At 43.2% G+C, this 22,994-nt stretch overlaps 1 protein-coding gene across 1 annotated transcript in view; it reads right to left on the bottom strand.

The window, feature by feature from the left end:
- The window catches only part of LOC126176578 (sodium channel protein Nach-like), a 224,949-nt gene that overhangs the window by 9,155 nt on the left and 192,800 nt on the right, over positions 1 to 22,994 (bottom strand). Inside the window, exon 8 of the mRNA XM_049923740.1 lies at positions 17,099 to 17,202. Within this exon, the coding sequence (XP_049779697.1) occupies positions 17,099 to 17,202 (104 nt within the window). The remainder of the gene's footprint in view (positions 1 to 17,098; positions 17,203 to 22,994) is intronic.

Here is a 22,994-nt window from a genome sequence, read left to right on the forward strand (position 1 = left end):
GAGTCAATAAATTGGGCAACTTCATTCATGCTGTGTTAATGGGTATATCCAAACACAATAACTCTTTTCTGCCATACTGTCACTTCTCAAAGTCGACCCATCATACTGTGCTGACTGCTTGCAACTGGTTGACGCATTCAAGCCACCTCACTGCAATTACTTACTTATGTCAGCAATGGAAGTCCATGTGACCAACTAGTATTACTTCAGCACCATCCAGAGTACTCCAAAGCGACAAGTGTCTCTTTTATTGGCGTGGCTAATACTTTGTCTAGTAGACTTCCTGTATTGACTTGGAGTACACAACATGTTAGAGATGTGATAATAATAATAATGGCGTGTGACGAGGGCCTCTCGTCGGGTAGACCGCTCGCCTGGTGCAAGTCTTTCGATTTGACGCCACGTCGGTGACATGCGCGTCGATGGGGATGAAATGATGATGATTAGGACAACACAACATCCAGTCCCTGAGCGGAGAAATCTCAGACCCAGGCGGGAATCGAACCCGGACCCTTGGGATTGACAGTCTGTCGCGCTGACCACTCGGCTACCGGGGGCGGACAGAGATGTGATGACACTAACTTTTAAAAATGATCAAGCAAGGGTCTTTAATGAATCTTGGTCAACTTTCCCATCATATCTTATCAATTTTTATAATATTTATATTGTAAAAAGAAATAATAGTTTTTTCTAAAAACTAGCTAATGAAATTTTAGATCCAATGCTTACATTCATAATTTGAACGAAACAATTTAATAAATTACTGTGTCTTTACACTTTTGTAACCAGCACCAGAAATCGATAGTAGACAGATTTTTATTTTATTTTGGTTTTCTATTCTACTACCCTAATAAAGCAGTGCACTACCTGGCGCACATTGCACTTAAACATGCAATTGAATCTTGTGATACCCCTAATATGAAGTGCTAATAGTAGTGTGCATTACCTACATGCAGGACCAATAACATCACAATCAAAGAAAGCAGTAAGCCAGACTGTTCTTATTAATGACGTCATCATCACGTGACAACCTCCCCTTCCACTCCCTCATCATCTACCCTCTCCAGCCAATATTAGCGGGCTATGAAACGAAACAGCCAGTATAGTGCTACCTGATGTAGCCAAAGCCTTCGACTCAGTGTGGCATAAAGGGCTACTACAGAAGTTATACACACAGGGGTTTTGTGGGAACATAGTTAGGTTAATCCAAAGCTATCTCACGAACAGAACTTTCTGTGTCAAGGTAGAAACAGCCACCTCCACCAAAAGGCGTATTCGTGCAGGGGGTGCCACAGGGATCGGTTCTGGGGCCCGTTTTGTACAGTCTGTACACTACGGACTCTCCCACAGCTCCTCTGGTGCATACCACAATGCGAATGCGAGTAAGGACCTGGTCATTCATAGGCTACAAAGGGTTTTAGATGACACAGAAACCTGGGCCCATCACTCGCTCATCACCATCGACCCTGAAAAGACACAGGCTATGCTGATCACCCAGAGGCTCAGGTGATGTGGACCCCCTCAACGACCCCCCCCCCCCCCCTCTTTCACCTGCACCCATGTGGATCCCGACTCCCCTGGTGCTGATCCGCCAAGTATCTCCGCGTAACCTTGAACTCGAGACTAAAGTGGAAACCCCACATAGACGAGGTCCACAAGAAGGTCTTGGTGTAAGCCAAAAGGGACCTTGAAATTAAATATTTCCACATGTAAACTGTTCTACGGTGTTTTTTCAAACGTTGAAATAGTATCTTCTCATCTAAAATATGTAAAGGGTGTTGGCATTTCAATGGAATGTGTGGTGATATATGTTTGTGTGTGTGGGGGGGGGGGGTTGCTGTCATTGCTTAGACATAGAAATGTTGCACGCTACACTCTTTATGTAATAATTTGTTTAAATACTTTTGAATACGACATAAAAAATTTAGATTGTTCTGAAACTGTTGAACAAAGCCAAAAGAGCAGCTCATGGTCAATATAAAAACCACAATTATATAGCAGAATACGAATTTATGCACAATAGTTCTAACGAGCTGGTGGCGGTTTCGTGTGATCTACCCCACCACTTAGCACGCAAGGAATGCTCTGAAACGGAAAATTAAATCTTAAGCCAGTGAATCCAGGCCCTGCTAGGTTCGGAGATGACAGCCAAAACAGTTGCAGCATAAAGATTTATTAAAATTCTCGTTTTATGAATGTCCATTGCAGGATGTGATTTTAGTGTATCTTACTTCTGATGAAGGTATATTTAGATATACCGAAACCGTGGTCAAGAATTTTAATAAATCTTTATCCTGAAACTGTTTTGGCTGTCATCGTTTACCGTGAAGAATTTCAACAGTTACTGTTTCAGCCATGTTTAAAATCGAAGGTTTGGAGATCTCAGCCGTACCAAATATTAGACATCAGAAGAATAGCTGCCATCGGTGTACCTAAGATGTGTCGGTGAGTAAGGGTGGCAAATTCTACTTTAGGACAAACAACAGTCTATTTCATGTACAAAAGATTTAAATATATGAATTACCATACACATTTAGTTTCAAGTCGAAGAAATGGTAATCTTAGGAGGACCCTATACAAACTGGGAACATCCCAAAGAAAATAAACACAAGTGAAATATTGATTAAGTTCACTAGCAACTTAATACTGAAAATACACTAGATGTATTTGAACTGACGTTGCCATCAAAACTAAAACTGTAAACTGTGATAATATCAATAAACTGCTGTAGCGGGGCAATAATTCCCATCTGTTGGATCATTCCTCTGGCTTAAACCTCCAGATCACACGCGGATGATGTGGCTGACATGGCCGCGAGGGAATGAGAGTAATTACTCCAGTTTAATGCAGACCTGAAGTGAAAACACGCTGGTGACTTCAACATTTCACGCCTGAGCAAGCATCATTTATCTGTTTTTCGACCGAAATAAAAAGTAGAAGCACAATTAGTGACAATACATATGTTTTCATTGTTCTAAACATCATACCTTCTGATGGACTTTATGAAAGGATGGCAATGGCGCCACAGTTCTTGCCATGATACACAGAGCAAAGGTTGCATACACCAGGCTTCAGGTCAGTGAAGGCAACCCGCATTACGGCACGACAGCATTACGACAGAAACTGTAGCATCGTTTCCATTATTTAAAGTCTAAGTACTGCAGAAGGTATAAGACTTAGAGCAGTGAAAGCAAGTCTGCCATCACTAGTTGTACCTCTAGTTCTCGTTTCAGAAGAAAAAAAACATACACTTTAAAGAAACGTAACTTTGTGTAAAAAGTGATGTCTGTTTACTTGCAGAGATTGTGAATTCCTGCCAATTTCGTGAGTTCCTGACATAGATGCATTCTGGCCTACTGCATTTTTCACATTTTTTTCATTTCGGAAACAGATGAGTTGCACTCTGTATACAGTCATTTATCTTTAGGTATCTGTGTACGCCTCTAGTCTTTGAACCACGCAGGCTTTCTTGTACATGTTATACGTGTTTTTGTGTGTCTTGTGTCTCTAAGGTAGAGGGGTGGAAGCAGCCCGGAATTTTCCTAGCTGAATGTGGAACACGACCACATTCATTACCGCTGGCTGGTACTCCACACCGAGTATTAAACCGCCGTCCGTTTCTACCTTGACTGGCTGTCGCACCAGCCAACACGCTCTCCGTTACACTAGTACACCAGTGCACTGGCCGGATACAAGCTATAACAGGATTTTCCCCGATAATGGTACAGTCTTAACTGATGCACGAGGGAAAATGTATTGATTTGAAATAAGCAACACACTCTATCTGATCAAAACTATCCAGACACACTATGTAATGTGAAATTGAGCACAAGATGTCACGAGAGGCCGACCCGTCACTATAAATGCAGGCGAGGATGCTGTGTAGTCAGTAGTGAAGCAGTAACCGCAGAATGAGTCAGTCAGGGCAGATCAGTGGCTAGTCCCTGGATTTCACTCAAATAACGTCTCAATCAGGGACATTTCAATCATTCTAAAGACGCACAGGTCGGTTGCTGGTGATGTGGCTGTGAAGTGGAAATGCAAAGACGCAAACACAACTAAATCAGGATCAGGCAGTCCTTTTGTACTGGTGGACAGCGACTGCCAATCACTGTGGAGGGTGGTTGTAAAAGGTCGTATGAAATGAACGGAAGAAACCACTCGTCTGTTGCAAAGCAGTACCCGCAGTCCAGCTAGCGCAATAACTGTTCTTAAGGCGTTAAAAAGAGTAGAGTACAGTGGTCAAGCAGCTCCACATAAGTCACACATTTCTGTAGCCAATGCTAAGCGATGCTTGAAATGGTGTAATTAGCGACACCAATGGACAGCGGGTGATTGGAAACGAGTGATTTGGAGTGATGAATCACTCTGCACCCTGTGGCAGTCAGATGGAAGAAATTGTGTCTGCCTGGAGAACTTTATCCGTCATCGTGAGCAGTGTGAACGCTTAAGTATGAAGGAGGTGGTGTTATGATACGGGCGTGTTTCTCGTGATTAGGGTATGGTCTCCTTATTGCACTTAAGAAAACGCTAAATGCGGAAGGATATGAACACATTTCACAACATTGGGTGCTATATACAGTACAGGAACGGTTCGAAGACGATGATTTTTTAGTGTCAGCATAACAGTGCACCCTGTCATTTGGCAGTATATGTAAGACAATAGTTTGCGGAAAATAACACTCCTATAATGGACCCGCCTGCCCAGAGTTCTGACCTGAACACTCTTGAGATAAGTGAGAAAGTCTACTTCGCTTCAGACACCAGCATCCAACATCACTACTTACTTTGGTTTCGGCTCTTGAGGAAGAATGGGCTGCCATTCCTCCACAGACATTCAGAACCCTTATTTATAGTGTCACCAGCAAAGATCAAACAGTTACGAAGACGAATGGTGAACACACTCTACATTAATATCCACCTGTACATGTCTGGATACTTTTGGCCATAAGTGGACACTATCTACTGGGGTAACATCACACAGCAGTGGTCCAAAACGGCAGTGGGGAGGCTGCGAGCAGATGTATCACTGGAGGTAGTAGCAGGACTATAAAACAGGACAGTCCAGAGTTGTGTGAACATGAGACTGATATATAGGAAATACAATACCCTGTACTCGTACATCTGCAAACAGTACAAAGCAAAAGTCTCCATCAGTCAGACATACAATATCTGAAGAACTAGCACAAAGAAAGTGAGACATAACTTGGTCAATTCAAAGATACTGAATTACATGTGACGTATAGCTCCACATGCTATTACATGGATGGATGGTCTGACAGGTTATGCAGTCATCAATTATGAAGCCTTTGTGTGTCACGCCAGGAAGAGTCCCCAGAGAGGAAGGAACAAAAGACTCGACTGTATCTGAGAATCATCAAAACCAAGAGGTGGAACCAAGTGGAAGTGAGGGAGGGGCAAAACAATGAAGGTGGAGAAAGTTGTTCATCGAGAAAGCAGCAGGAGGTCCCAGGAACACGGTATGCGACCAGTGACACACCCTCTGAATCAGGCTGCTACTTCCACACCCTCCTGCACCACATGGAAATTAGCTGCACATCCAATATAAAACCTCAGAAACAGAACAATGATGACGAGTCTGTCAATCTATAACAAATATAAAAGAATAAGACCTTGCCGTTGGTGGGGAGGCTTGCGTGCCTCAGATACAGATAGGCGTACCGTAGGTGCAACCGCAACGGAGGGGTATCTGTTGAGAGGCCAGACAAATGTATGGTTCTTGAAGAGGGGCAGCAGCCTTTTCAGTAGTTGCAGGGGCAACAGTCTGGATGATTGACTGATCTGGGTTTGTAACACTAACCAAAACGGCCTTGCTGTGCTGGTACTGCGAACGGCTGAAAGCAAGGGGGAACTACGGCCGTAATTTTTCCCGAAGGCATGCAGCTCTACTGTATGGATAGATGATGATGGCGTCCTCTTAGGTAAAATATTCCGGAGGTAAAATTGTCCCCCATTCGGATCTCCGGGGGGGGACTACTCAGGAGGACGTCGTTATCAGGAGAAAGAAAACTGGCGTTCTACAGATCGGAGCGTGGAATGTCAGATCCCTTAATCGGGCAGGTAGGTTAGAAAATTTAAAAAAGGAAATGGATAGGTTAAAGTTGGATACAGTAGGAATTAGTGAAGCTCGGTGGCAGGAGGAACAAGACCTTTGGTAAGGTGAATACAGGGTTATAAATACAAAATCAAAAAAGGGGTAATGTGGGAGTAGGTTTAATAATGAATAAAACAATAGGCATGCGGGTAAGCTACTACAAACAGCACAGTGAACGCATTGTCGTGGCCAAGATAGACACGAAGCCCACGCCTACGACAGTAGTACAAGTCTATATGCCAACTAGCTCTGCAGATGACGAAGGAATTGAAGAAATGTATGATGAAATAAAAGAAATTATTCAGATAGTGAAGGGAGACGAAAATTTAATAATCATGGGTGACTGGAATTCAGTAGTAGGAAAAGGGAGAGAAGGAAACGTAGTAGGTGAATATTGATTGGGGATAAGAAATGAAAGAGGAAGCCGCCTGGTGGAATTTTGCACAGAGCACAACTTAATCATAGCTAACACTTGGTTCAAGTAACATAAAAGAAGGTTGTATACATGGAAGAAGCCTGGAGATACTAAAAGGTATCAGATAGATTATATAATGGTAAGACAGAGATTTAGGAACCAGGTTTTAAATTGTAAGACATTTCCAGGAGCAGATGTGGACTCTGACCACAATCTATTGGTTATGAACTGTAGATTAAAACTGAAGAAACTGCAAAAAGGTGGGAATTTAAGGAGATGGAACCTAGAAAAACCGACTAAACCAGAGGTTGTACAGAGTTTCAGGGAGAGCATAAGGGAACAATTGACAAGAATGGGGGAAAGAAATACAGTAGAAGAAGAATGGGTAGCTTTGAGGGATGAAGTAGTGAAGGCAACAGAGGATCAAGTAGGTAAAAAGACGAGGGCTAGCAGAAATCTTTGGGTGACAGAAGAAATATTGAATTTAATTGACGAAAGGAGAAAATATAAAAATGCAGTAAATGAAGCAGGCAAAAAGGAATACAAACGTCTCAAAAATGAGATCGACAGGAAGTGAAAAACTGCTAAGCAGGGATGGCTAGAGAACAAATGTAAGGATGTAGAGGCTTATCTCACTAGGGGTAAGATAGATAATGCCTACAGGAAAATTAAAGAGACCTTTGGAGAAAAGAGAACCACTTGTACGAATATCGAGTGCTCAGATGGAAACCCAGTTCTAAGCAAAGAAGGGAAAGAAAGGTGGAAGGAGTATATAGAGGGTCTATACAAGGGCGATGTACTTGAGGGCAATGTTATAGAAATGGAAGAGGATGTAGATGAAGATGAAATGGGAGATATGATCCTGCGTGAAGATTTTGATAGAGCACTGAAAGATCTGAGTCGGAACAAGGCCTCAAGAGTAGACAACATTCCATTAGAACTACTGACAGCCTTGGGAGAGCCAGTCCTGCCAAATTCTACCATCAGGTGAGCAAGATGTATGAGACAGGCGAAATACCCTCAGACTTCAAGAAGAATATCATACTGTAATTCCAATCCCAAAGAAAGCAGGCGTTGACAGATGTGAAAATTACCGAACTATCAGTTTAATAAGTCACGGCTGCAAAATACTAACGCGAATTCTTTACAGACGAATGGAAAAACGTAGAAGCAGACCTTGGGGATGATCAGTTTGGATTCCGTAGAAATATGGGAACACGTGAGGCAATACTGACCCTACGACTTATTTTAGAAGCTAGATTAAGAAAAGGCAAACCTACGTTTCTAGCATTTGTAGACTTAGAGAAAGCTTTTGACAATGTTGAATGAAATACTCTCTTTCAAATTCTGAAGGTGGCAGCGGTAAAATACAGGGAGCGGAAGGCTATTTACAATTTGTACAGAAACCAGATGGCAGTTATAAGAGTCGAGGGGTATGAAAGGGAAGCAGTGGTTGAGAAGGGAGTGAGACAGGGTTGTAGCCTCTCCCCGATGTTGTTCAATCTGTATATTGAACAGGCAGTAAAGGAAACAAAAGAAAAATTTGGAGTAGGTATTAAAATCCATGGAGAAGAAATAAAAACTTTGAGGTTCGCCGATGACATTGTAATTCTGTCAGAGACAGCAAAGGACTTGGAAGAGCAGCTGAACGGAATGGAGAGTGTCTTGAAAGGAGAATATAAGATGAACATCAAGAAAAGCAAAACGAGGATAATGGAATGTAGTCGAATTAAGTCGGGTGATGCTGAGGGAATTAGATTAGGAAATGAGACACTTAAAGTAGTAAAGCTATTTGGGGAGCAAAATAACTGATGATGGTCGAAGTAGAGAGGATATAAAATGTATACTGGCAATGTCAAGGAAAGCGTTTCTGAAGAAGAGAAATTTATTAACATCGAGTATAGATTTAAGTGTCATGAAATCGTTTCTGAAAGTATATATATGGAGTGTAGCCATGTATGGAAGTGAACCATGGACGATAACTAGTTTGAACAAGAAGAGAATAGAAGCTTTCGAAGTGTGGTGCTACAGAAGAATGCTGAAGATTAGATGGGTAGATCACATAACTAATGAGGAGGTACTGAACAGGATTGGGGAGAAGAGGAGTTTGTGGCACAACTTGACTAGAAGAAGGGATCGGTTGGTAGGACATGTTCTGAGGCATCATGGGATCACCAATTAAGTACTGGAGGGTAGCGTGGAGGGTAAAAATCGCAGAGGGAGACCAAGAGATTAAAACACTAAGCAGATTCAGAGGGATGTAGGTTGCAGTAGGTACTGGGAGATGAAGAAGCTTGCACAGGATAGCGTGGAGAGCTGCATCAAACCAGTCTCAGGACTGAAGACCACAACAACAACAAGAAGAATTAAAAAGGTGAAAAGGGCAGAAGCCAAGCCAGACCACAAAGCATGACAGTCATCGGTCCCGTGGATCATAGCAGGTGATAGAGCACCCCTCCAATCCCTCAAGCAGTGGACGAGACTAACGTGCCCTACGTCACAGAGAGGAGTAGAAACCACTTCCACAGATAAAACGTAATACCAAATCAGCAGTTTTTGTGTCGTCGTCTGATAGCACCAAAGGTAGTGTGTAAGCAAGTTTAAGGTTTCCCTGTAAGGTGGCCAAATTAGGGTCGCCCAGTAGGATGTACGCCACTGTAGGAGGGTACCTCACTGATGGTGAAGTGGATCGTCATGTTGTAGGATAGAGACATGAGTCAACCAAGTGTGCCCAGTGCAAAACCAACAGAGAAGCATGAAGGGAAGACTACCACATGGTATCAGTCTCCTTTATGGTTTTCTGTTTATTCGCAGAAACCAGGTTACACCATTCCAAATTCCAAGCCCATAACAACTGTCAGCATAGAGTCGACTGAAAATCCGGTACCAGTATCCTCATCTCCAAAGTTGGCATCTTGGTAGCCAATTTGGTCAACTAGTCAGCATGTTCTTTTCCTGGGATCCCAATGTTACTAGGACCTCATACAAAAACGACCAACCATCTGGCATTGTAAAAGTCAAAAAGAAGATCCTGGGTAGTCACAATCAAGGGTATCACTGGTCGACAGCCTGAAGATTACTCAAGTGGTTGCTGCTGATTAAGAACGACTTACCAGTGCAATAACGAAGGTGGTTGACAGCTGGAGCAGTGGCCAATAATTCTGCAGGAATGCACTGAATCTGTTCAGTGGGGAGTGTACTTCACTGCATCTTGCATGGTTGTAGGCAAAACCAGTCTGTCCATCGACCATAAGTGTATACCATGTCTCAGCTCAGGAATGCGTCAAGGTCGTCCAGTAACAAGCGACTAAAGAGTCTCTTGAGTCTCTTGGTCCAAAGGAGAGGTCGAGGCAGATCTGAGGTTAGGGTACACAGATTGTAGGCACATGCCACTTCCCTCTGACAAGAAGCCACAGTAGAAAAGATGCAGTTAAGAACAAAGATTCTGTATGCGAACTAAAATCGTGACTCCAGACCTTGGTCTCTGTTGTGAAAGACAGATCTCCCTTCCAGGGAAGAGGTCACGGTAGTTAAGATGCTCAGGGGGAGCAACGAATGTGTGTTTATCAGTTGAGCAGTAGTTGTTGCTGCCTGATCTGAACAGGATGAATCACAGCCCCTATTAGTAGGCTGGTCACAGTGCTGGTCCGAAATGCACCCGTCACAAGTTTGATTCCACATTGGCTTATCAGGTATAGCATCTGCAATGTTGAAGGCGTTGCTGAACCATACGCATGGCTCCCATAATCAAGATGCAACAAGATAAAAGTTTTGTAAAGCCACAAAAGTGTAGAGTTGCCTACATCCCAGCTAGTGTTAGTCAGGCAGTGAAGAGTATTCAGGTGTGACAAGAGCGTTTGCTTGACGAAGATGGAGAAGCCACATCAACCAGCCATTGAAGACTGATCCCAAAAAACGATAACACTCCACCAAATTGAGAATTTGGTCATCGATGTAGAGTTCTCTCGCTGGGGATAGACAGTACGACCGCAACAGTAGTGCATGACACATTTGTTGGTAGCAGAAAACTGAAAACCATGGGTGAGATTCCAGGACTGCGCCTTCCATATGGCACCCTCCAATGAGCGTTCAACGATACCAGCAGTTGAGGAGCAATAGTAGAGCAAAAGTCGTCAGCATACAGGGAGATCTCACAGTTGCAGCTAGACATTGATAGCCACTAGAAAAAGCGCACACTCAATACAGACCCATGTGCGACCCCATTCTCTAATATATGGGGAGTACTGTGGGAAGCATCAGCTTCAACCCTCAAAGTAAAGTGAGACAAGAAGTTCTAAACAAAAATCAGACGTAACAAGTTACGTTACGTTAAATTACGTTATTAAATAATAGAAATAGGATATAAATAAGCACAAATTAAATAGAATACAGACAGGAAATTGTTATCTGTCTTCCATAGTATATTACGAATGAAGATAAGGTAACTTACTAAGTTCTGTTATAAGTTTGACGATGAAATGTTTTTTCTCATACTTTTTTATGTTTATTTATTTAACAGTGTTTTTTAAAATGAACATGGTTTCTTTACATTGGAATCTTAACACAAATTGTATTATACTTCAATTTTTAAACCTAGACATCTACCACTGGTCACCGCTGGAGGCATTGCTTACGTTCACGTGCTCATAGCTTGCTATATAAACTCAGACATAAGGCAAATTCCTTACTGTCTCCTGCCACACCTCTGTAGACGTGACGCCACTAACAGTCGACCAATGGGTAAAACATTATATTTACGTAAACCACTCTTTTAAGATGGTTATCATTAGTTGTCTAAGACACATATTGTAATTTCACAGTATGTTCGCCCTGAAGATGGCCCCTGCGATGGGCTGAAACCAGTCGGCACTAAATAAATAAAAAACGCGATTAAGACTGTTTTCTTAAAACTTAGTTAATTTAAATCAATCGCTGTTACTCCACAACCATGTTGTCCAAACTTCTCACGTTCAAACATCATCCTAATCTCTTTCATAGTCAGTGTGATTCTTAAAACAGCCGTGATAGCCATGAGGGTAGGGGTTTGCATTGTAGGGAAACGACACAAAAGACAGAGGAAATGCACAAAAAATGTCGTAGCTCAGCCAAGTAACGTAAAAAACCGTTACAGTTCCATTGGATGTTCACACTATCACTATCCTGTGAGGATGTGAAGGGATGAAGGAGGCGGGTCATGCTTCAGTGACACCTGCTGTCACTGGTTGTGAAGATACAGTATACATCAATAAACATTTGTTCCAAATCAGGATGCATGGAGGGTCTGGGACCACAGAGGCCGCCAAGAATACTGCCTTGGATACAGATACAGAATATGCAGGATCTGGCAGTACTAGCGTCTCCATAATCTCTCTCATTTTAGAAGACTTCTTCTTGTCCTTAGACTATTTAGACTTCTGTGAGAACTTGTCTGCCACAGATTCTGGGACATCGAAGGCACGTGAAGACTTTCGATCGGCAACTTGTCGCTCCTTCAGCCTCTGGCTGCATTCGGTTGTAGGTCAGCAGAGTCCTGGGAAGGGAGTAACACGAAGGAGTCGTCCTGGTAAGGGGGTGCCAGAGGAGGGCGTTGCCTATCTGGCTCAGAGTTGTGGACTGACGTCTCTAGTCGATAGGAAATCAATGCTCCCAAGGGCAGTGTGTGGAAAACATGGAAAACAGTAGGAAGGACCCCCCCCCCCCCCCATCACCAGGGCAGCAGGCGTAGTCAAGTGAGCGCTAGGGCCAGATGTAAAAGACATGAAGGGTGATGCACAGTCACTAAAGAGGATGATGTTATCATAGCAGTATCTTATGTCATTTTCATACATGTAGGATGTTTGCGATCGTATTTCTTCTTGGCCTCTTGATATGTGAGGTTTTCAAGGGTCTTCTATTCTTCGATATTCTTTTCTCTTTTGGAAACAGTGCAGTCTGGTGAACTGGGAATACGGTGCACATTGCAGTTGACACAGATGGGGGGAAGGCGCAAGCAACGTTCATGTGCAACTGATGGTCACAATCCCTACAGACAGGGATGTCACTGCAACATGAAGACATGTGTCCAAATCGCAAGCATGTGGCATTGCATGGGAGAAAGGATATATGGCTTGACATGACAGCGACAGAGTATCACCTTGACCTTCTCAGGCAATGAGTCACCTTCAAAAGCTAAGACGAAGGCTCCCATATCGACTCTATTGTCTTTTGGTCCACACTGGATATGAGCGACTAAATTCACACTTTGTGACTCCAAATTAGAGCGCAACTCGTCACCAGTCTGTGGATGGAGAATACCCTGCACCATATTCAGACACTGATGTGGGGGGGGGGGGGGGGGGGCGTTATAGCGACAGGATTTTCACCCAGTGTGCCACAAGTGAGAAGCCCCATGACTGAGCAGGGCGACCGTTTTAAGCAGATTGGAGCCACTTTTCATTTTCGAAATTGCTGCCACTTTCCAAAACCCGTCCTAAAAGTGTTTAACGAAGAAAAGTGACTTTGTATTTAAAAAGGAATCTCGCCCATCCTAAAACACACGAAATATGGGGGGGGGGGGCAGAGAGAGGGGGAGTATTTCTCACCTTATCTCTGAGTGCCACATTTCTCCCAAGGTGTAGCCATGGGAGGGGATATTTTGGGGTTAAACGTCTGGAAGAATGTTCAGTTGGCTCAATGTGTATACCTTCCACCATGATATCACCCACTCTGAACATGGGCCCTCCACATGGGCGCCAGCCAGTCATCCAGTCCCCATACTTTGGCAATGATGGGCACATATTCCTCAGGCACCAACAGTGAAATCCCTGCATGGTCAGGGAGCTACCACTATACATGGTACTTGACGACCCCATCCACGATAGAACGGAAACTGTGCTGGGTTTTGGCCATACTACCATTGCAAGAAAGAAGGGTGCAAAGAGAGAAAGGTACAAAATGTGGAACATACGCCATGGCTGGGGCCTTTGCTGCATGTTCTACACTTGGGGACCACATAATTAGTAACTAGAAAAGTTGTAGAGGGATGGAAGGTAAGAAATTGTTGTCCAAAACAGAAACAAAGGCCAAGCACAATTGGCACCAAGAAGACCATCCAGTGTAAAGGTAGAGAGTGAAAAGAGAACAGGAGAAAAATAGACTTGCAGCATGGAAAGGAAAGTTGCATTGCAAGTGCTGAGGACCTGTGGTGGCGAAACATGTACTCACAAAAGAGATGAGATCGCCTTGGAAGGCGAAGGGGTGTTATACAGTACTAGAGGGTGACTGTCAGTCCACAGTGCCCGGCACTTGCTACATGTGGCATTTAAAAAAATCGTAACTTTGCTCTGAGTGATGTTTGTTTACATTTATGGATTATGCAATCCTACCCATTGTTTGAGCCCCTGACGTAGGTGCATCCCTGGTCAACTGAATTTTCACATTTTTTTTCATTTCGGAAATATATGAGATGGCTGAGTTAGGTGAGACATGCTGTCCTGTGAGACAGGAATGGCATCTACTAACAAGGAGTTTTCCAATCGTGAATGAAACTTGTTGATCTTCATCAGCGAACCCGTAATGAAGAAAATGAAACTAAAAGACTAATCTGTTTGGAGAGCTTATTTGATTATACATTTCACTGAATGGTCACGTCTGCTCACTGAAATTTCCTGGCAGATTAAAACTGTTTGCCGGACCGGGACTGAAACCCGGTATCTTCGCGTCTTGTAGGCAATTGCTCTACCGACTGAATTATTCACGCACGATGCACGCGCCAAGATCACAGATTTATTTCCACCAGTACCTCTCTGCCAACATTCCACACTTCACAGAAACTCGCCTGCGTAACTAGGGAGACGAGAGCCCCCAAACGAAAGGCTAGAAAAATGCGATAGGCTGAGTTAAAAATCCTAATTTGCTATCTCAAATTTGGATCACAATTAGCTTTACAAAAAATAGTTTTTTTACATTTTGGCCTGTTAGTGTTCGAATATTTTTTATTTCGTGGTCTAAGTGACTCAATATTAAACATCGCTAGACTGGATTAAGTCATCTTCTTGTAGCCCATGACGAAACAGAATTTATATTGCTAAAAAGAATCAACTGAACGTGAACAGCAGATAAAGTTCCATGACACTGGTGAAACGTACAGGCGTATAGAAGCCAGTGATGCATCAACGCATATCACCTGTCTGTAGCTGTCTGTATCTCCCCCTCGCCTGTCCTGCTTCGTTCACAGCTGGACACATTCCGATCAATAAGGGTATGGTCAGAAACAACCTGGAAAGCTTTTAAGGATGTTGCAGGGTAGGTTGTGTTATGAAACATTTAAGAAAAACTTCGGTGCGTTGTACCGAGTTAGTTAGCGTTGATGTTAGCCAACCAGGCCGTTGCACGTCCAAATTCAAGCGGCCCGCTAGAGTCGCTGTCGCCGAACGTGTTTTTCGTTTGGGTTCCTAAGACAGAACAAGAAGGCTATACAAAAACTGATGACCACGCTGTTTAGCGCCCGAAAACCTCAAACCACGCACACACACACACACACACACAAAAACTGGACATGGGACGTAGTAAGGATCAAACTCAAGCCAAACGCTGAGCAGTCTCGTGCGCTGTCATCCCCACTATGAGAACAACTGACACAAACTGTATGCGGCTGACTCGCTTGAATTTACGTGCGCAATGGTCTGATAGGCAAACGTCAATGGTATTGGACTTGGAAGCTACATAGCATATCGATTTTTTAAAGTTATTTCTCAGCTCAGCCTACTCTGCAACACCAATAAAAAGCTATTCAAACTGTTTCTGACAGCCCTGTAAGATAGTAAAAGACACGAAATTTAGTAAATTCCTACACCAGATAATGTTCACATATCTGTACCTCGAAATGTGTGCGAATGCAAATTCTACGTAGTAGTATGGTCCTTAACGTGAACGTTACAATGGATTCATATTGACATATGGAAAACCATTGGCAATGTAAGACAATTAAAGAAAAGTATTTATTGCATGAAAATGTTTGAAATGCAAAGGCGGAAACAGCCTGTCATTACCAGTGATATCTACACTCCTGGAAATGGAAAAAAGAACACATTGACACCGGTGTGTCAGACCCACCATACTTGCTCCGGACACTGCGAGAGGGCTGTACAAGCAATGATCACACGCACGGTACAGCGGACACACCAGGAACCGCGGTGTTGGCCGTCGAATGGCGCTAGCTGCGCAGCATTTGTGCACCGCCGCCGTCAGTGTCAGCCAGTTTGCCGTGGCATACGGAGCTCCATCGCAGTCTATAACACTGGTAGCATGCCGCGACAGCGTGGACGTGAACCGTATGTGCAGTTGACGGACTTTGAGCGAGGGCGTATAGTGGGCATGCGGGAGGCCGGGTGGACGTACCGCCGAATTGCTCAACACGTGGGGCGTGAGGTCTCCACAGTACATCGATGTTGTCGCCAGTGGTCGGCGGAAGGTGCACGTGCCCGTCGACCTGGGACCGGACCGCAGCGACGCACGGATGCACGCCAAGACCGTAGGATCCTACGCAGTGCCGTAGGGGACCGCACCGCCACTTCCCAGCACATTAGGGACACTGTTGCTCCTGGGGTATCGGCGAGGACCATTCGCAACCGTCTCCATGAAGCTGGGCTACGGTCCCGCACACCGTTAGGCCGTCTTCCGCTCACGCCCCAACATCGTGCAGCCCGCCTCCAGTGGTGTCGCGACAGGCGTGAATGGAGGGACGAATGGAGACGTGTCGTCTTCAGCGATGAGAGTCGCTTCTGCCTTGGTGCCAATGATGGTCGTATGCGTGTTTGGCGCCGTGCAGGTGAGCGCCACAATCAGGACTGCATACGACCGAGGCACACAGGGCCAACACCCGGCATCATGGTGTGGGGAGCGATCTCCTACCCTGGCCGTACACCACTGGTGATCGTCGAGGGGACACTGAATAGTGCACGGTACATCCAAACCGTCATCGAACCCATCGTTCTACCATTCCCAGACCGGCAAGGGAACTTGCTGTTCCAACAGGACAATGCACGTCCGCATGTATCCCGTGCCACCCAACGTGCTCTAGAAGGTGTAAGTCAACTACCCTGGCCAGCAAGATCTCCGGATCTGTCCCCCATTGAGCATGTTTGGGACTGGATGAAGCGTCGTCTCACGCGGTCTGCACGTCCAGCACGAACGCTGGTCCAACTGAGGCGCCAGGTGGAAATGGCATGGCAAGCCGTTCCACAGGACTACACCCAGCATCTCTACGATCGTCTCCATGGGAGAATAGCAGCCTGCATTGCTGTGAAAGGTGGATATACACTGTACTAGTGCCGACATTGTGCATGCTCTGTTGCCTGTGTCTATGTGCCTGTGGTTCTGTCAGTGTGATCATGTGAAGTATCTGACCCCAGAAATGTGTCAATAAAGTTTCCCCTTCCTGGGACAATGAATTCACGGTGTTCTTATTTCAATTTCCAGGAGTGTACATTCTTTTAAGAAGAATTTTTTTTTTTTTGTGACTTGTACAGCTTGATGTATCTTGAAAGCGAGATCACCAAAGTTCTACTCAACACGAACAGTTCACTCACCGACCATGTCCAGAGGACCCCTCACGACGTACCGCTTGAATCTCTCTGTTGGCACGTTTTGTTGTTCCAGTAGCAGCGTGGACTTCAGCTCCATGGAATTATTGCTGTGGAAAATAGGAGTAATTAGATGTTTCACTACTTCACACTGACGTTTGGATACAATGCAACACTACAAACATGTCGTAAGATAGAAAAAACGTGCGGGCAGAGTAGAGCAAGATACAATGTGCAAAAGATTTAAAATGTCTCCGCATATCTTGGCTAGATAATTCGTTTTACCTATTATATGGGACTTACAAACAGAGGACTGCTGAAGAGCAAGAGGCATATTGTATGGTTGTCAAAGAGCAGTTAGAGATTTATTCCAGCCATAAATAAACACAGAAGACAGCCACTGTTAATAATGCTATTTATTGAAAACAGAAAGTGTCGTTACCGTGTTAGAACCGACGGGTTCAACATCATATAGCTGTTCATGTTTACAATTTCGTTTAGCTCATGCTGAACATGAAATGTTGGCTACTTGTGGTTGCGATGAACATTCATTGATGTGTTGGCGTCCTGCAGCAAAACATGATCTTAAAAAGACCATTTTACTTTAGACAGGCTTAATACAATGCCACATTCCCCAGGAGCTGCAAACTAGTATAGCAACAGTGGAGTCAGGGAAGTCTCGAAAGACATGTGCAAATAGGCAGTGATTAAGCCGCAGTCTAGAGGTATTGCCCATAGTTTTTGCTGGTTACAACTGCAGTTAATTCAGGAGTTGATAATTTCCAGGAAGATGATGTTTTACATTATAAGGCAGCCCTTTGTGCAAAGTTTGAACGGTCTTCTGTGCATGAATGCACCAGAGTGGTACCAGATAAGCTGTCATGGCTGTTAGGAGAAAATAATGTAAGACACCCTAGCTCAAGTAAGCAACCTGCCCAAAACTAGGCAAATAAGCACAGTTAAGTTGGTTATCAAAAGTACGGGCCTCTGTGCACCCCGCCGTTTTCTCTGAAGCCCGAGACTATATTATCGAGGAACATTCCTGCACAGATAATGATCTTATCACATCCAGTGTGTTAGGTGACACACTGGGGCTCCTAAGTGGCCCCCACCCTTTTCGCCCCCCCTCACCCCCCACCCCAATCCTAGGGAGCCACTGGGAATTGATCGTGATCATCCAGGGGTAGGGAATTAGGGTGACCTTGAACATCAGTTGGGCAAGCGGGTAGCATGGCGCCAGAAGTGTAGGCTGACACCAGATGTGATGAGATAGTTATCTCGGCAGGAACTCTCATGGATGATCTACTCCTGAGGTGTTAAATAACCCCCAGGGCAAGAGCTGTGCCTCACTGGAATCTGATTCTTCTGCTATCGAGATGCGTTTTCCTGGCTGGTAGAGTCAGTTTCCAGACCACACGGTCTGACTAGCGATGGAAACAACCGAATGAAAACAATCGATTGATTTGGTTGTTGAAACCAACTGACTCATTCGGCTGTAGTTTTATCTATGGGTTGAATTACACATTCATTCTTTTGAGTGATACTAGTCTGTGTGAGCAACCTAATGAAAGTAATTGATTCAGTTAGCTGGACTACTGATTCATTCTGTTGAGTGAAACCAGTCTGTCGGAGCAACTAAATGAAAATAGTTGAATCAGTCAGTTGTAGTTTCATGTATTGGATGGATTATTATTCATTTTTTTCCGAGTGAAAGCAGTCTGTGGGAGCAACTGAATGAAAACATTCCACACCGTTGTTTGTTTTGCATTTTGAATGGATTATTCAGTCTTTTGTTTCAAGTGAAAACAGTCAATACTTTTTCTGTCAGTTGAACCATCTAGTCATTCTTTCAGCTGAAACCACTCTTTAGTGTTTTAGTTGACTGAGTTATCTATTCATTCTTGAGAGGGATGCCAGCCTGGAGTACTTTCAGTAGTTGAACTGATGCAGTTCCACCAGATGGTAGCACTACCCCAAGGGTTAACTGAAGATATATCTCAGGGGGTATGTCAAATTTAAGCATTATACATGTTCATTGAATTATGTACTGAATGGACTAACTTTTCTTTTAATCATTTAAAACTGATTCATATATAGTTTTAGATTAAGATGTACCAGGTGTAATTAAAGTGTACCTAATGGTATCTCTGGGGTAGGCCTGCATCAATTAAATTGCCGACCCCAGACAAAAACTTTGAAAACCTCGGACATCTGGGTCAAATCGGATATTTTCCCAGACACACACAGTCTGTAGACCACGATGTACCGCCGGGAGCGGGGTCTTGAGAGGGGGAATGTTTCCTCGCTTGCGTTTCAGTGATGACAACGGTAGTGCGCACGCGCCTTCTACCCATAAGCAGATATAAATTACACAGGAGTGTAAAAAGGATTTCCGAAAGCGCTTTACAGAGATTTCCATGTTCCAATGTAGTACTCATTTGCATGCAGTAAGGAATTAAGTCAGTTTTAATACGCTCAGTGAGTAGAAGGGAAATGCCATTTAAAATACTCAGTTGTCTGGCGGGAGGGACGGTGTCATGGTGCTTGCTATCGCCGATTGTCGGTGCCTTCTTATTGCCTGAACAAAGAAATATGGAAAATACAGGGTATTCCAGTATTATCTTTACGATTTTGGTCACACATATTTCAGCAATGGAAACGTGCGGTTTGCGGCATCTAAGATTCTAGTGGCTGTTTAACAGCGTGCGGTGTGTTAAGGTGGACACATATTCCAGACGAAAATTCGGGACATATTAAAAATTTTTGATATTGCAGAAAAAGTCTTCATTAAATGTAATAAATGTGAACCATGATTTTAATTTGTTAGAAAAACTACGTTAATTTATATTTTATTAGATGAAGGAGTGAGAGTAGATATAGAGTTTTATCAGTGCTGTGAAAAGGGAGTCCATGTTCCAATGTAGTACTCAAAATTTTTTCAACATCTCTGTATTCTTCAATGACATATGGAATCATTCAACTTAAGTTTCATCAGAAATAATTCTAATCAATAACATTGCTTTCGTAGTTTTTACAACAAATTACGTTTTGTCACAGCTCCATACATTACGTATTTGGAAAAATACCTTTTCAACACCAGCATATCGATACAGGTGACATGAAGATCTAATTTGGGATAAATAGTTTCAAAATTGTGAAATCTGCAACAAACAGGTGCCCCGTATTACTTTTGAAAAAAGTAGGAACAGAGCCAGAAAAATTATGACTGTCATGAAAAAAAAGTGGCGGGGGAGGGGGATGAGTTGGGGAGCGGGGGTGGGAAGCGGATGGTGACCTTAAATGTATGTGCCATTTGCAGCACGCAGCATGTCTGAGAAGTGATATTCCAGTACCTTGTCCGGCCTAACGCTTCCTCCTTAACATGTGCTTTTAGCTGCTCTGTTGCGAGCTCACAGTTTCTGCAGGTCCTGCCCAAACAAAGAAATCTAATGGGGTTCCGCGGGACCTTGGTGTCAGATTTGGACTGCATCAATCATTCCATACATTGTGCCAACTGCTATGGAGGGGCAGTCAATACCTAACATGGGAAAATAAGATAAAAGCATCTGTAAGTGGATGTGAACATTGTGCCAAAAACCGCACATTTTTACCTATTTTCAGTTCTGCAATATAAAGATCATTTTGGAATATTCTGCATGCGTATAGGACAGCGTCTAACCGTGCTTGCCTCTGGATTTTTAATAGACTAAAATGAGGAAAATACTTAAGGGCCTGTCTTCATTTAACGAATTTTAACTAAGGATTAATAGATTATATTTATTTCTAATCAATAGAATTTCCCCAGACACGAAAGAAGGTTCAAGTTTACCCAGAAAAGTTGTACAAAAATCCCTCCAGTACGCCTCTGAGTGCCCTCAAAAGTAGGACAATCCGAGGAAACCAAGTGTCGCAAAATTATAACTTTCCTCTGAGCTAATTAAGTGAAATATATTTGTGCTCATAGTAATATTGAGCAAGTACGCTCTCAGCTTAGTTGAACATGGGTACAAGATATTATAGTGTTTCAGGATATCATTTAAAAAATTTCTCTGCTCGCTGTGTGCCAGACAAGGGAAGGCGAGACCCGTCCCTGTTTGATTATCCGTCGCTTCGAACCGCTTTTGCCAGCAAGCCTGAGTGCGGCTTTTTACACCGTTTCTCCGCACACGTCTAGGCGAATGCCGGGCTCTTAACCATTTCTGCCTCATTACACGGTACGTAAACGCTTACAACACGAAAAACCTGTCTACATATTAACACTATGAGGCAAACACATTTCAACGCACGTTAAGTCTACCCTTAGAGGTAACCTTGGGTTGCATAATCAAGATTATTACTTTTCGATTGTTGCAAGAAGCTATAAAGTTTGAAATTTATAAATGTAATTTGTTCGTTTGTACCGCTTAAATGGAAACAAATAATACTGCAAATGATTCTGAGGTACCAAAAGCCTAATGAAAACAAAAAATTGTATATACGAATAACAGTAATGTACATGAATGGAAGAAACCATATGACTGAGTAAGACGTGATCCTCAAGATAAATTCATTGCGATAAACAATTTCTGCAAGGATGATTCATAATATGAAACTGTATTAAATGAAGAAATTCATATGAAATTAACGAATGATAACAAAAGTTTTCGCAAAAAAATAATTCCCACAAATGGCAGAACAGGCTTCAAATGATACTGGTCAAATCACCAATTAAAAATTTTGTATCGCATGTTCACGTCACCTCAGCATTTAGCAGAAGAGGAATTATCGATGCTGAGTGCTAAGCGGCGTGAAGGGAGAGAAGGAGGTTTAGTAAAATTAAATTAAAAATAATTATTTAACTAAAAACTTCTTAATAAAATAAAAAAGGACCTAGACGGGTGGATAGGACAGGACGAGATTTTATGCAGGTAACCACACCAACTTCTCCCAAAAGGATGGAGCAACTGCCCCTAAAGCAGGCCGGACCTTGGAGGGCATTTACACAATCTTCACACTTACAGAGTTGTTAGCAGAAGTCAGTCTGGTCGTGCTCCTAGCTGACAGCCCAGGTCACCTGATCTGTCAGTGTGCGGTTACTTTCTGTGGGGAACCCTCAATTCTAGGGCGTATCGCAGCAACGCTCATAGCCTTCAATAATTGCAGCAGAACATTGCGGATGTGTCTGCGGCAATTGCAGCAGTTCAGCTTCGATATGCCTCCAGCAACTTGCTGGACAGGGCCCAAAACTGCCAAGAAATGAACGGTGCTCACTTTCAACATCCGATGTAGTCAGGTTAGCACTGTGCTTCCTTTTCTCTGCTGTGTGTCTTTGTACCCTAGGTCTCTGTCTCTGGACCACTTTTATATACCGTACCCTGTACAACATGTTTTTAAAATCGACTGAAGTGTATTAAGTAATTTCTCCTTGCTCCATACAGATTTGTAACGCCATACAGATGGTCCTGAAAATTTGTGCTTGTGAATTTTTATAACTATGACAATACTTGTAAAATTTAAAACGAAAAACGTGGGACGCCTGCGATAGGTAATTGATGCATGAATAGCTCAACTAAGTCGCTAACAGTTTTATTGCACTTCAGATGATACGAACTGTTATCTAATATTTCTCAGCGGAAGATACTCTCGACTCTCCTTACTATTATCTATTGCTGCGATCCACGTTTTCTGTTTTCAGTTTACAAGTATTTTCAGATCTATCTGTATGAGAGATTATTTAATACTTTTTACTTCGTTTTAAAAAGTGTAACGTTAAAAAGTGTTTCATTTAAATAGTTATTTTATGTTTTATAGTCTTGTGCCTGTGATTTCAAACATTTTGATGACGGTTACAACTCTGACGTGTGGTAAATTTCAGGCTTATTTCACTTCTTCAGCTGAGTCAAGCAATATATTGGTTCCCCTA

This window comes from Schistocerca cancellata, chromosome 3 (genome assembly GCF_023864275.1).
Source record: "Schistocerca cancellata isolate TAMUIC-IGC-003103 chromosome 3, iqSchCanc2.1, whole genome shotgun sequence".
Lineage (NCBI taxonomy): Eukaryota > Metazoa > Arthropoda > Insecta > Orthoptera > Acrididae > Schistocerca > Schistocerca cancellata.